General features: G+C 43.1%; 1 protein-coding gene across 1 annotated transcript; it reads right to left on the bottom strand.

The window, feature by feature from the left end:
* Window positions 1–9,345: 9,345 nt before the first annotated feature.
* Window positions 9,346–11,676, bottom strand: LOC116518737 (uncharacterized protein F54H12.2-like). Its single transcript, XM_032232252.1, has 3 exons — window positions 11,586–11,676; window positions 11,121–11,320; window positions 9,346–10,629 (listed from the first exon to the last, which is right to left on the bottom strand). The coding sequence occupies exons 1-3, from the start codon at window positions 11,674–11,676 to the stop codon at window positions 9,346–9,348; spliced, it is 1,575 nt and encodes a 524-aa protein (XP_032088143.1).
* Between the last annotated feature and the right edge of the window lie 2,864 nt (window positions 11,677–14,540).

Genomic DNA, 14,540 nt, shown 5'->3' with positions numbered 1-14,540 from the left:
ATCATAGTGCTTAAGTGGCAGCAGTCTGCATTCCCCGACTGTGCTGGGGAGGAAATGAGAGGCCCTGCTTGAATGGGGAGGAATACACACACACACCCTGCCCCCCTGCTCAGTTGTTGCCCACACCATTGGCAACAGTTGGGGTGCCCGCCCACACACAAACACACAAACAAACAGACACACACACTCCTCTCTTACCCTCACTGTCTCTGCCTGGCCCCATTTGCATGTGAGACAAAGAAGCCCAATTAAGTAGTTAAGTGCGAAATAGTTAGGGGCAGGGGAGGAGCAGGCAATCACTTTTTGCCCAGAGAATGAAAGTTTCTGGGTCCCTGACTCTGCAAAAGAGGATGGGTGCCTATTCAGGGCACAATATTATAGCAGCCAAGAGTGTCCATTCTCGGCACAAAAAGCATTTCCCTTCTTCAAAAGCAAAGAAGCAGAGAAACAAGAGAGGAGACAAGAGGTTCCCAAAGTTTCAGGAAGGGAGGGAGAAGCAGGAGGTATCTTAGTGGATTGGGGAGGCTTGAGGATCTCTTCTATCACTAGGACCTCCATGTCCTTCCCCACCCTGAGATACCTCACGGGCACATTAGTATTCTTGAATTGGGAGCTCTTAGGAAAGTATCCCCTCCTTGTGGGTTGCAAACAGCTATTTCCAGTGGGGTAAACAGGACAAAGCAAATGCGGGGAATACTTTCCTTTGCTATATTTCCAGTCTGAATGAGACCATGGCAGGGTCCCTACGGAAGAGCTCTTTTAAGGATCATTATGTATCCATAGCAAAGCAACTAACTTAGCTCTGTTCTTAAATGCTAAAGTTGTTGCACGTAAAAAACAGAGGAGCTCTGATCAACTACCAGAGCCATCATTTTGACAGTTTTGCTGTACTGTCGTCTGTCCCCATGAAATGCAAGCATGGAATAAACTGAGCCTGATTTGTCCTCAGTCTTTTCAGTGGCCACAAACTACCAGCAAAAGTGCCATTTGATCACAAGGCAAGGAATATTTCCGTTTTTGCATTGGAGCATCGAAGAAGGGACAGGAAAGAGAAAGAAAAAGAAGGAAAGAGGGGAAGGAAGAATGGAGAGGGAAGGAAAAATAAGAGAAGGAAGAAGAATATGAGAGAGAGTGAAGGTGTGAGGTAAATCCTGCCTTAGCACTTGATCACCAGCAGCCCTGCTGCCTTTTATCATCCCCTTGTCCTCTCCTCCTGACCTTTCCTGGTGGTCTCCCATCCTATCATTGAGAACGCTTTTCTTACAAAGCTAGGTCTCATAAGGAGAGGGAGTGGGTCTCTCTCTGACCCACATACTTTGCCCTCCTGCACACACAATGAGCAACCAAGGAGAGTGAGCACTGCAGCAGTGGGAGCACACCTACCATGGCCTCCAAAGTCAACCACAATGGGGCTCTCATTGAAATTGATTTGACACCCCTGGACTAACAGATGACCTGAGTGCTGTATGTGTTGCTCTCAAACTTACAAAGTATTAGTCAAAGTTAGAAAAATTATCAGAGTGCATTCAACAGCAAAAGTCACATTAATCAAAATCATGCCAAATGCAAACGTTTACCTTTCAATAAAAAGGTGTTTGTATCATTGAAAGCACTATTATTGTGGGGGTTCTTTTCAGAGAAAAGACGTTAATCATGTATGAGTTGTTTTTCTAAACTAAAACCTCATTATTCAGGTTAAATTGCTGTGTTGGCACTCAGAGATAAATAAGTGGGTTTTGGGTTGCGGTTTGGACATTCAGTCTAGAGTGTAACCTAATTCAGCTTTTGTTAAATTGCTGTTGAGAGAAGCTCCATTGTAACCTAAGGTGCCAACAACATAAATAAAACTTCTAGGCGAATTGCCAAGCTTAGCCTAGCAAAGTAACATCTTGTGAAAAGTAAAATGTGGATTCTGCCAAGTAGCCTTGATTGTAACTTAAAATGTGTGTTCAGCATTCCCTAACAAAGCTCTGAGTTATACACCAGAAAATGTATTTTTCCCTTCTAAAATCTATTGTTTTTAGAGCGCTGAGAAAAATCATGAAATTCGCATAATATCAAATTATGTTTCTATAGCAATGACGTTGTGTGCAAGCTGTGTGAGCTGTAAGATGTTTGGAAAAGTTTTGTGTGTGTGTGCCTTTTTTTCTCTCTCTGCCTGCTCTGTTAAGGTGGGAGACAAAAAGGTCATCTAGTCTTTTCCTTTCTGCAGAAATAAAAGCTGATAATCAATAGCCTCGTCTTCAGAGTTTAATTGGACTATGGAAGTCAACCTGAAGTTCTCCAGCTGGACAGATGTGGGGGATGTGAGCTCTGAAGAGTCTCACATGAACCCTGTCAGACAAACTGTCTCCGAGATCCAATTTTGGATCAGAATCCGCTGGGGGGGGGGCGGGTGAAGAAGGGGCATGTTAGTTACATGTTTGATGTTATGCCTTTTTTTAGTTTAGTTAATCAGATAGTCATGCTATGCCTTTGTGTAACTCAGTTAATTAGATAGTCAAGTTTGCATTGTTTATGACATGGTTTGTTTGCCTTTAGTTAAATGTTAGTAAGTAGTGGAGTTTATAATTACAGGCGGGGAGTGTGCTGTCCCAACAGTATATAGCTAATGTAGGAATTAAGAACTGTCTCCTTTAAGAAACTACCTCATGGGAAATGTAGCCACCTTATGGGAAATGTAGGCAGAACTGCCTTGTGGGAAATGTAGTCCCATAACATGTGACCACATCTGATTGGCCCCCGGGGGTATCTTGCCACGGGAAAGGTGATCGCCAGCCAGTTTGGAATCCCTTTGTCTACCAGAAAGCAGCCTTGCATCACAGCATGGGTTAGAGAAAATAATGTCTTTTTACACCACGTAATGGAACCAGATTAAAGAAGTCAGAAGTATCTTAACACTGAACTGTAAGTTTTGCTATTAAGAATGCCTGATAATAAAGTTGATCTAAAGAGATACCTACTCGTGGAGTTAACTGGCTGCCTGAGCGAGACCTCATTGCCCAGGACAGAACAAAACTAAAACCTTATTATTCAGGATAAATTGCTGATAAATAAGTGGGTTTTGGGTTGCAGTTTGGGCATTCAGTCTCTAAAGTTTTGCCATCACTGGATAACAGCGTACACAGAGTGTAACCTAATTTAGCTTTTGTTAAATTGCTGTTGAGAGAAGCTCCATTGTAACCTAAGGTGCCAACTACATAGATAAAACTTCTAGATGAATTGCCAAGCTTAGCCTAGCAAAGTAACTTCTTGTGAAAAGTAGAATGTGGATTCTGCCAAGTAGCCTTGCTTAAAATGTGTGTTCAGCATTCCCTAACAAATATCTGAGTGATACGCCAGAAAATGTATTTCTTTTCCCTTCCAATGTCTGTTGTTTTCAGAGCGCTGAGAAAAATCATGAAATTCACATGATATCAAATTATGTTTCCATAGCAATGACATTCTGTTCAAGCTGTGTGAGATGTAAGATGTTTGGAAAAGTTTTTGGTGCTTGCCTGATTTTTTTCTCTGCCTGCTCTGTTAAGGTGGGAGACCAAAAGGTCATCCAGTCTTTAGCTTTCTGCAGAAATAAAAGCTGATAATCAATAGCCTCGTCTTCAGAGTTTAATTGGACTATGGAAGTCAACCTGAAGTTCTCCAGCTGGACAGATGTGGGGGATGTGAGCTCTGAAGAGTCTCACATGAACCCTGTCAGACAAACTGTCTCCGAGATCCAATTTTGGATCAGAATCCGCTGGGACGCGCAGCAAGAAAAAATAGTATTTATATTATTACACGACAAGCATTACTATGGCATCAAAAATATCAAGGGCTTTCTGGGCGAACACTATTTCTGTAAATTCTGCCACACGGCTTACCACCACAAATTTAGTCATGGGTGTCAATATATTTGCAGAGCGTGCCTAAAGCAAGAGTGTCAGCAGGTTGAGGTGGAGAAGGTGCTGTGCTGTAGGTGCAAAGCACCTTGTCGGTCTAAGGAATGTGCTGAAAGAAACACACAACTCGCTAAGGAGGGAAAAGTTGAGTGTAAGACTAAAGAATATTGTGAAACATGTGGCCTTTATGTCTTTACCCCCCACAAAAAGTGCAAGGAAGTCAAATGTGGGCAGTGCTCTGAGAAGGTTGAAAGCTTGGAAGGTCATTTATGCTTTCTAAAATCGTTGGACCGACCACGAATTGGCGAAAGATACATTATTTATGATTTTGAATGCTGCCAAGAAACAGGCACCCACATACCTAATTATACATGTGCCAGGGATATGTTGAAGGATGAGGACGATAAAGATGTTGTGAGGTGGGATTGTTATGGTGTTAGATGTCTGGAACAGTTTATAAAGAAATTTATAAATCATAAGTTTAAAGGATGTACTATTATTGCACACAACTCCAAAGGTTATGATGGATACCTTGTACTGAGGCAGCTGATCCGTGAAAAGGTTAGGGTTCAACTTATAAGTCAGGGGGGGGGAAACTACTGTGTCTTACCCTTCCAGACTATAAGATTCGGTTTATTGATAGCCTCTCATTTTTACCACTTAAATTATCCAAATTACCCAAAGCTATGGGGTTTCAAGGCTGCAAAGGATATTTCCCTCACTTGTTCAATACAATGGCCAATCAAGACTATGTGGGACCACTCCCTGAAACCAAGTATTACAGCCCAGAAACTATGATGCCCGGGGAGAGAGAAGAATTCCTGAAATGGCACACTGCTAATAGAGGTACCGTGTTTAAACTAAAGAAGGCTCTGGCTTACTATTGCAGACAGGATGTAGATATATTAAGAGAGGCCTGTATTCGATTTAGGGATCAGGTGATGAAAATGACTGAGCGTGAGTACCACAGTGGGGTCGAGTTGGATATTGTTGAGGAGATTCAATGCATTGACCTCTTCCAATATTTCACATTGGCATCTGTCTGCATGGCGCAGTACCTGTTCATGTATTTGAAAAGCAATACCATTGCTTTAGATCCTTTGGACAATTATCACAATACACAGAAAAGGTATTCGGCTCTAGCGATTCAATGGTTGTTGTATATAGAGCACACTGAGAAGCTCAATATTCAACATGCTCTGAAGGGCGGTGAAAAGAAAGTGGGCAAGTATTTTTTGGATGGTTTTGCGGTCATAAATGGAACCCCCACAGCTTTTGAATTTCACGGGTGTTTTTTTCATGGGTGCCCTGTCTGCTACTCTGAAAAAGACTTCAACAAATTACTTGATTCAACATATAGTAGTCTGCACAGCCGTACTAGGATTAAAGAAGAATACCTCAGGTCACAGGGTTATGCTGTGCGCTGCATCTGGGAACATGAGTGGCATGCCATGGTGGAGGATGACACCTCTTTGAAGCAGTTTCTAGTTGAGAATAAGCTCCCAGCTCCTTTGAATCCTCGAGATGCTTTTTTTGTCGGTAGAATAAATGCTACATGCCTGTACTACAAACCAAAACCTGGTGAACAAATCTTATACTACGATTTCACCAGTTTGTAACCTTTTGTGAATAAGACCAAGGAGTATCCAATTGGGCACCCTCAAATCATCTATCAAAACTTTGGGGACATAAAGCAATATTTTGGGCTAGTCAAAGTCAAAGTGTACCCGCCAAGGAATCTCTATTTCCCAGTCCTACCTCACAAATCAGGGGGCAAATTAATGTTTAGTTTGTGCGCAACCTGCACAGAAAAACTGCAAACCTCTCCCTGTAAACACAGTGATGAGGAAAGAGCTGTGACCGGAACATGGTGTACTGTTGAATTGAATGTAGCCTTAGAAAAAGGTTACAGAATTGTTGAAATCTATGAGATCTGGCATTTTGAAAGAACTTCAAATGAGCTATTTTCAGGATATATGAACATGCATCTCAGACAGAAACAGGAGGCCAGTGGTTACCGTGAATGGTGCAAAACAGATCAGGATAAAGAGCAATATATTCAGGATTACGAAAAGATGGAAGGGGTCCATTTACGACGTGACCACATTGAAGTAAATCCTGCCAAAAGACAGATTGCCAAACTCTTTTTAAATTCATTGTGGGGCAAGTTTGGCCAGAGCACCAATCACCTGACCACATCAGTGGTGACAAACCCTGAGGAATTATTCAAATATCTTTTTGTGCCCTATTATGATGTTTCTTCATGTGAGTTTGTGGATACAGAGACAGCTGTCGTGACGTGGAAAACAGCCACGAACCAACCCACCAAATCCTCATGCACTAATGTATTCATTGCCAGCTTTACGACCGCTTATGCACGGCTAGAATTATACATACTGGAGGGGCTGGGCGATAGGTGTCTGTACCATGACACCAATTCAGTCATCTTTGTAAGTAGAGAGGGGGCGTGGACACCCCATTTGGGTGATTATTTAGGACAACTGACAAGCGGAATTCCACCAAACACTACGATAACAGAGTTTGTTGCGGCCGGCCGCAAAACGTATGCTTATGCTTTCTCCAACGGTGAAGCAGTGGTAAAAGTGAAGGGTATCACGCTAAATTGTGGTAATAGCAGTAAAGTTAACTTTGACAGTTTGAAATAGCAATAGCAGTAGACTTATATACCGCTTCATAGGCCTTTCAGGCCTCTCTAAGCGGTTTACAGAGAGTCAGCATATTGCCCCCAACAATCTGGGTCCTCATTTTACCCACCTCGGAAGGATGGAAGGCTGAGTCAACCCTGAGCCGGTGAGATTTGAACCGCTGACCTGCTGATCTAGCAGTAGCCTGCAGTGCTGCATTTAACCACTGCGCCACCTTGGCTCTTTCTCTCTTGAAAGATTTGGGAGATAATTATTGTCTGCCTGATGCAAAGAGAAAAAAGGAGATCAGTGTAGAACAGTTGGGAATTGTCAGGGTTAAGAAACAGTGGACCCTAGAAATGAGGGTCCTCCGAAAAACTTTAAAAGTTGTGTATAATAAAAGGTTATTAATGAGTGAGGATTACTGTACACTGCCTTACGGTTATTAAGGATTATGGAAAACATTGCACAATTTGTACACCCTTTTTCCTGTATTATAAGTGGGCCGTCCAATTCTGGTAAATCTTTTTTTATCAAACAAATGTTAGAACATGGTGATGGGATATTGTCTCAAAGTCCTCAAAATATTGTATGGTTTTATAGCTGTTGGCAACCTCTGTACAAAGAACTGCTTAATAAATTCCCTTATATTAAGTTTATGGAAGGTCTTCCGTCTTCTTTTGAAGATGATGTTTTGTTTCCGCCAAATCAAATAACTCTAGCTGTGATAGATGATCTCATGGCATCTGTCGGTGACAGTGACCAAATAGAGAAGGCTTTTACACAGTACGTTCATCACAGAAACCTGAGCATTATTCTCATACTACAAAACCTGTTTTTTCAAGGTAAGAAAATGAGGACAATAGCTCTGAATTCCAAATATTTGGTTTTATTCAGAAGCCCCCGTGATCAAATGCAAATTGTCACACTGGCTAGGCAGATGTACCCCACTAACACAAAGTATTTTTTAGAAGTATTCCAAGATGCCACTCACAAACCACACGGGTACCTATTAGTAGATTTGTCAGCCACCACTCCAAAATCCTATAGGCTAAGGCCTATAGTAGGCTGATTGGCCTACTGTTTACACAATGAAAAAGAAGAGTAAAAAGTTGTAGCCCAGTTATCTTAGCACTAGTTCATTTAAGATGTCAGAGAGGTTACGTAGAAATTGGGGGCTTTTAAAAATCTTAGTAAAGTCTGGACCAAGACAGAGAAAAGCCATTTTATGCAATGCTAATAATGACCTGGTGGGGTCAATAGCAGAAATAGTACTGAACACCCTAAAAGGAAATCTTCCTCTGAAACCTTCACAATTCCGGTCTCTAAAGAGTAAGAAGGGTGTCATTAAAAAGCTGAGTGATAGAAAGGTTTCACTCAAAAAGAAGAAACAGATCATACTTCAGTCGGGCGGTTTTATAGGTCCCTTGCTAGGGTCTGCTATTCCTCTGTTGACTAGCCTGTTAGCAGGGTAAACCATGGACCATGCAGAGAAAATGTATCTGGTGTCGCGTCATCAGATGGAGCAGCTACAGGGCAGGATGCCTACTATGGGGACTACAGCCACTAACCGGTTGGATGATGAGATGCGCAACATACTTCAGAGGCATGATTTGAGTGAGGATGACAAGATTAAGCTCTACAATTCTGTACTGCAGAGGTATCTAAGACTGACCAGGCAAAATGAGTCTGAAAAGGACAAACTGAATCTCATTTATCCACCGGGGGAGCCTCAACCACTTCCAACATTACCAGAACAGCCGCCACAAACAACTCCACAGATCACCGCTATGGATGATATCCTAAGCGGTGTGAGCACTCGTTATAGGAAAAATGCAGAACTTTTGCTGAACAAAATGAAAAAACACCAGGACGTCTCAACCTGGGATGATCGGGGTACCTTTTTATACAAAGGTGTACCTATTCCCGGTACTAATATTTTAGACTTGGTGAAAGGCGCCTCGCAACACCGAGTCCCTACTGAGAAGCGGAAACCTAAAGGATGGGATGATTTTATGAATGCTATGGCTGAAGTGAATGTTCCAACTTCTGAGCTGGGGTCTACTGCTGTTAAAGAACAAATAGAAAAGTTGAAAGATACTCTGGTTGTTAAGGATCAAACTGTTGCTAGCCCCGACTCTGTTATGACAGCACCTTTTGGGGCTCAGAAGACTATGTTTACAGGCACACCCACTAGCCCTTGGACAATAAAACCTAGAAGTCAGCTCAGGTTTGGTGACTGGCTCAATTTTTAAAATGAATAAAAACACAGTGAACATTAAACATTTAAGTCTTTTTCTTTATTTTACAGTAAGGCATGCATGCCTGCATGCACTGGTGACAGTTACAGGGTCCAAGCCCCCTCCCCACCTTTATAGTTTTTACAAACAGCTTTACCATTTGATCATTTTTAATATCTACATTGGAGTACATATTTAAAATATTTTCATAGGTTACTCCTTTAGTACGGTTCAGCAGAAAAAATGCACAGTGTTGTCCGCAGGTCACAGCACTAGGGTGTTGCAATTGACGTTGGTGAAATGTGTACTTCTCAGCTTGCTGCTCCAAAAACATCACTATGGTGTCAGGAAAGTCATGGCTATATGGAGGTCTTCCATAAGAATCAAAAAATTCACCATATCCTGGAGATGGAAAGTAGAGGGCCAGCCAGTGCTCCCCAGGAAGAGTGTGAGGATGGGTATTTATGATTAATCCAAAAGGTCTTTTGGTGATCTGTCTCTGGGGTAACAGGTCACAAGGGTAGACCCCTAGAAAGGCCTTATTTCCGGAGAACAAGTGGAGGAGCTGCTGTGTGTCCATACTCACATATAATCAAAAAGTACATTCCGTGTGTGACTTATTTCAATAAGGTTTTCAAAGATTGCATAGAGTATCATGTTAACGGTGTTGGGGAGGGGCTGTGCAAATCTAATTTCGGCTCTGAGGTTGCCGTTCCTGATCAATGAATAGTGCTCAGAGCATCCCTGATCAGGACTCAAGTCAAAACAATACAAAGTATACCCTCGGTTAAACTCTTCCCGGCTGATTAACAACGGTCTGTCTTTCATGCCTTTGCCTGTTGCTTGCACCATCTGCATGTACTCTCTCACAAAAAGACCATGCTCATAATCGGGCTGAAGAGGCTTTGCGGGGATCTGTTCGCCATCACAATGCAGGGCGCAGAAATTGACATTGCAGTGTTGAAAATTGAATGGATTTCTTTCATAATCCCCACTAAAAGCGGCATTGTCCACAAACCCAATCACTAATTGTTTAGGCAGTTGACCCAGAAATAGATTTTCCTGATTACACACAAGACTACCTGCGGGAATGCTGTAAACCTTCATCCCCACTCGATCAATGGGGTATTTGGCATTGGCGGTTAGCAAAGCTTCTGCATGGCCAAGGCGCACTCCCGGGGCTATTTTCACACGTTTTACAAAGAGAGAAGCTGCCAGGAGTTGCACTTTGTAATTCTCATTGCCATCCTTCATCACGCAAAATTCATTTCTGCTTCTTGTGAGTTTGACTTTCACATCTATGCCATTAATTAGCAGTCTGTCTTGAAAAAACAGATCGCTATGCAGAGGCCCAAGCAGGTCCCATTTTCGACTACCGCTCGTGTGTCTCGCTCTCGATTTGAAACCAGAGTTCCCAGCCGCTGTCAGTAGAGTACTCTCCATGAGATCTGAGTCATCTTTGTAAAATCCCCCAGAAGTAAATTGGGTACCCAATGCATCACCACCAAAGTTGAGAATCAGTTCAATTACGGCCCTATACGAATAGTAGTGATGGCTCTGGGTAATGAGTCGATCTCCCAAGGTAACATCCAGCTGGTTAAACAGAGATGCTATGGGATAGTTGACCAGGGCCACCCTTGCCCCGTCATCAATATCTGACCCGTCCGCTTTTACAATCTTGCAACTCACATACAGGAGGGTGTTGTTTAAATCCGTGTAATGCTCACCATGCCCCGTGATGAAAAATTCCAGGGGTCCGTTGGGCGTTAGCGCTGATAAAGGGGGGATCTCGATATAGATACTGTTTTCAATACTGGTCTGTGTAGGCGCCAGTTGAAAAAGATCCAGTTCAGATTTGACATGTTCCTCTGAAGCAGAATGAATAAATGACATAATGTATTAGAATATGTCTTCCTTGTCACAGGGTTTCCTCTTCTGCACACGTCTCCTCTTGGTATGACGGGGCTTTTTCACAAGTCTTCTCTTTTTAAACGGAATAGGCGGGCCCGATGCGTAATTCTTCCTGGCTATGGCCAGCCCTGATCCATCCTGCCCGTTCTCAACAACACGGGATACAAGATATCCCGCAACATCTCTGGCGATGTTTTTGGCAGCAGATTTCACATGCGGTTTTATGATTTCTAATCCTCGCCTCAAAAAAGGCATTGCTTTTCGAAAAAGTCCATGGAACAAACCTCCTAAACCGGTCCCGTACATAATGGGGGCTCCTCGGAAGCCCGGAAGGCCGCCCCCAGCTTGTGCCCTGTAGTAAGCCACATAGTCTTGAGGTCTCCCGTGCTCCTTGTTTACAACCATCCTTCACTTTTCCGAGGCCTAAAATGAAGCTTGACAATTACCTTCCCGTGATAAAAATGCACGTTTTTGTCCTGGTCGGTTTTGATTTCTATAGTAATGGTATCGATGTGATGTTTGCTGACTGGCACATAATGTGGACGGTCATAGGTCATAGTTATGAAATCATTGTCTTGCCCCTGCACAGGTACACAGCGTAGTAACGGCACATAGAAGTCACCTACTATCTGGAGCTCTACAATGTCTGTGTAAACATATAAGGTGCTGAATCCCGGGAACATACCTCTGGGATAGCTCAGAACCCTAGTTATAGTCTAGATCCTAAAAATCTGCAGAAGCTTTATGACCGCAGCAAATAGCACTGGAATATAAAATCGGGGTGTCTTGAAGAGTTTGCTGTCTAGGAGTTATTATTTTGGAGTCTGCAAAATATAAAGCGCATCTTGTTAGTGAGTTATCCACTCCAGTGTCATTTACAACATCATAAATAAAAAAACATATTTACTTACCATTGCAGGGCGATAATGAAGCATCATTCGCTGTTTCACATACTGTCCGGTAAGTACTCTGCACATCATCGTTAAAATTACAACACTCCATGCTGCAGCCATGCAAAACAGGTCTGAATAAAAAACTTTCTTTATCATACCCCTTGCAACAGGGTTTGTTGCATTCTGGTGGCAGGGGTCTTGTGTCAGAGCATTCGATGCTGGCTTTTGCTGTTGTTTTAAAAACATCTTTGGAATCAGAGGTTGCCATCTTCAAGAGACTGCTGAAATTAAGGCAAACTAACCAGCTCTTGTAATGACAAGTGCGCCTTGCGTATGCACAGAATCACAGGGGAGGGGTGGGGTGGGGCAGGTAAGACATGTCCGGGCCTGTCCCACACATGTCTCTTCCGCATGCCCGGAATCACAGAGGAGTGGGGTGGGTGGGCGAGTAAGGCATGTCAGGGCATATCCCAGGCATGAATGAACAGGCTTATCCACTGCATGCAACCTGGCGGGGTTGCCTATTGTGAACATTTTAATTCCTGTTAATATTCCTTGTCTTTTCTGTTGGCTTCAATCTACCTAGAAATAAATACCTTTTAGAGGAAAAAATGGTTAAATGCAGACCCCATGTCTCAACAAAAATTAAAACCAACATTGCTTAGAAATAAATTCCTTCTAGGGAAAAAAGTGGGTTTAAATGCAGCCCTTGGGAGATTGATTACAAATAAAAAACATTTTTTTATTTCACAACCCCACTCCCACCACCCTTGAATGTCCATAGAATTAATCTAGGGTTAAACTAAATTTCATAGCTTTATGAGTCTTGGCATCTTTCTTGATGGGGTAAGTTTCAACCCTATCTGAAAAATAGGGTTAGGATATTGCACAACAACTTATCTGTTAGGGCTATGTGTAATGGTCTAAGCCCATCATTATGGGCTTAGGCCATTACACATATCCGGCTAGGGTTGCTTAGGCCATTACACATATCCGGCTAGGGTTATGATCTTGTGAAACCTGCACCACGTGGGGTCAATTATGCACACCCCAGCCGGGGAGGAGGGGTATGCACGTCACATCCGGAGGGTGGGGGCTGTGCACGTCACTTCCGCTTAGGGGGCATGATCTGGTGACGTAATCAGCACGTGGGTTTGTTTACTTTGATGACATCACTGATCAAAAGTACTGATAATTTTCATTAAAAAAAGGTATGAACTATATCTACTCACCATGGAAAGCAATGGCCTATAGAAGTTGGACACGACTGAACAGGAGTTCTCTGAACAAGAACTCAAAATAATCTGTCGTCCTGCAGATGTGATCAAAGTTGACACAGTGGGAGCACAGAATCCTTTAGCCACAATTTCTACCAGTGTAATTTCCTGGATGAAAGCTTTCCTAGCTGTCAGACTGCTTCAAGCTGGGATTCAAAGGTTTCCAAAATAGAAGAGAAGAGAAGAGAATAGAGCCGGAGGGGACCTTGGAGGTCTTCTAGTCCAACCCCCTGCTCAAGCAGGAGAACCTATACCATCTCAAGACAAGTGACTGCCCAGTCTCTTCTCAGAAACCTCCAGTGATGGACCAGCCCCAACTTCTGATGGCCAGCTGTTCCACTGGTTAATTGTCCTCACTGTCAGGAAGTTTCCCCTTAATCCTAGGTTGCTTTTCCTCTTTGTTTAGTTTACAACCATTATCTATTGTTCTGCTTTGGAGAATAATTTTACCCCCCTTTTCTTTGGTGGTAGCCCCTCAAATGCTGGAATACGGCTATCATGTCACCCGAATCCCTCCTTTCTTTAGACTAGCCAGGCCCAGAAAAGAGTCTTTTTTAAAAAAGCATGGGAGATTCATCCTCTGAGGTGGCCATTTGGGAGCCTCCAGGTTGAGCAGCAGTCTACCCTGAATGCTTTGGGATTTAGCAGCGGGAAGGAGCCAGGGCTCCTTAGCAGGAACTTATGCCTCCAGGTGTTCATCCTCCCTGTTTCATTTCTCCTTATCCTTTTTAGTGTACCCCTTGTGGCCTTGGCAACAGAGGGAATTGCTTCGGGACAAACTCTGTTGCCCAGAAAATGCCCCAGATGCTTTGGTGGGCTTGCAGCCAAGCTGAGTTGCCAGAAGGAGGCGCCGTTCCCATTTCCCTGGCAGGATCCTGGGAGGCCCCAGAGGGTGTGGGTGGGGCGAGGCCGAGGCCTTTGCTGCAAGGGCGGTATTTATGGACGGAGAACTAGGAGTGGGAAAGGGGAGACGGAGAGTCAAAGAACAACCGGACGAGATAGAAATATATTTCATTGCACAGATTTCGGGCTGAATACCATTATGATCAATGGTGTATACAGGTAGTCCTCAACTTACGACCGCTATTGAATCCAAACTTTATGTAACTAACCAAGATGTCTTATTCAGTGAGTTTTGCCCCATTTACGACTGTTCTTCCTGCAGTTGTTAAGTGAATCACTGAGGTTGTTAAGTTAGTAATACGGTTGTTAAGTGGATAAGGGTTCCCCATCGGCTCTGCTTGTCAGAAGGTGGCAAAAAGGGATCACATGACCCCAGGACATGGCAACTATCATAAATATGAACCCGTTGCGAAGCATCCAAATTTTGATCATGTGACCACAGGGATACTGCAGCAGTCACAAGTGTGAAAAATGATCATGTCAGTTTTTTCAATCCTGTTGTAACTTTGAATGGTCACTAAATGAACTATTGTAAATTGATAAATACCTATAGTATTTTTTAACAATGTGGAAAGAAAAACAGCTTAAGAAGAACAAACCTGTTCAACATCTCTCCACCCAATGAGGGCAAAACACACACATACACACACACACACGGCACAGAAGAAATTGATCTTTCTATTTTTATGGTGACTATGATCATGATCAGGGGTGGGTTTCAACCGGTTCGCACCGGTCCCTGCGATCCGGTTGGTCGCCGAACCCGGAAGTAAGTAACTTCCGGGAACGGCGA

This window comes from Thamnophis elegans, chromosome 15 (genome assembly GCF_009769535.1).
Source record: "Thamnophis elegans isolate rThaEle1 chromosome 15, rThaEle1.pri, whole genome shotgun sequence".
NCBI classification, from domain to species: Eukaryota; Metazoa; Chordata; class Lepidosauria; order Squamata; family Colubridae; genus Thamnophis; species Thamnophis elegans.
This window is presented reverse-complemented; position numbering and strand designations above follow the sequence as displayed.

Excerpts from the sequence above, each read along its gene's own strand:
- LOC116518737 (XM_032232252.1), bottom strand. The coding sequence starts at position 11,676 with ATGGAGTGTTGTAATTTTAACGATGATGTGCAGAGTACTTACCGGACA. Across the intron at positions 11,321-11,585 it reads TTCATTATCGCCCTGCAATG|ACATTGTAGAGCTCCAGATA; the intron begins GTAAGTAAATAT and ends ATGTTTACACAG. Across the intron at positions 10,630-11,120 it reads TGCATTTTTATCACGGGAAG|GAACATGTCAAATCTGAACT; the intron begins GTAATTGTCAAG and ends TCTGCTTCAGAG.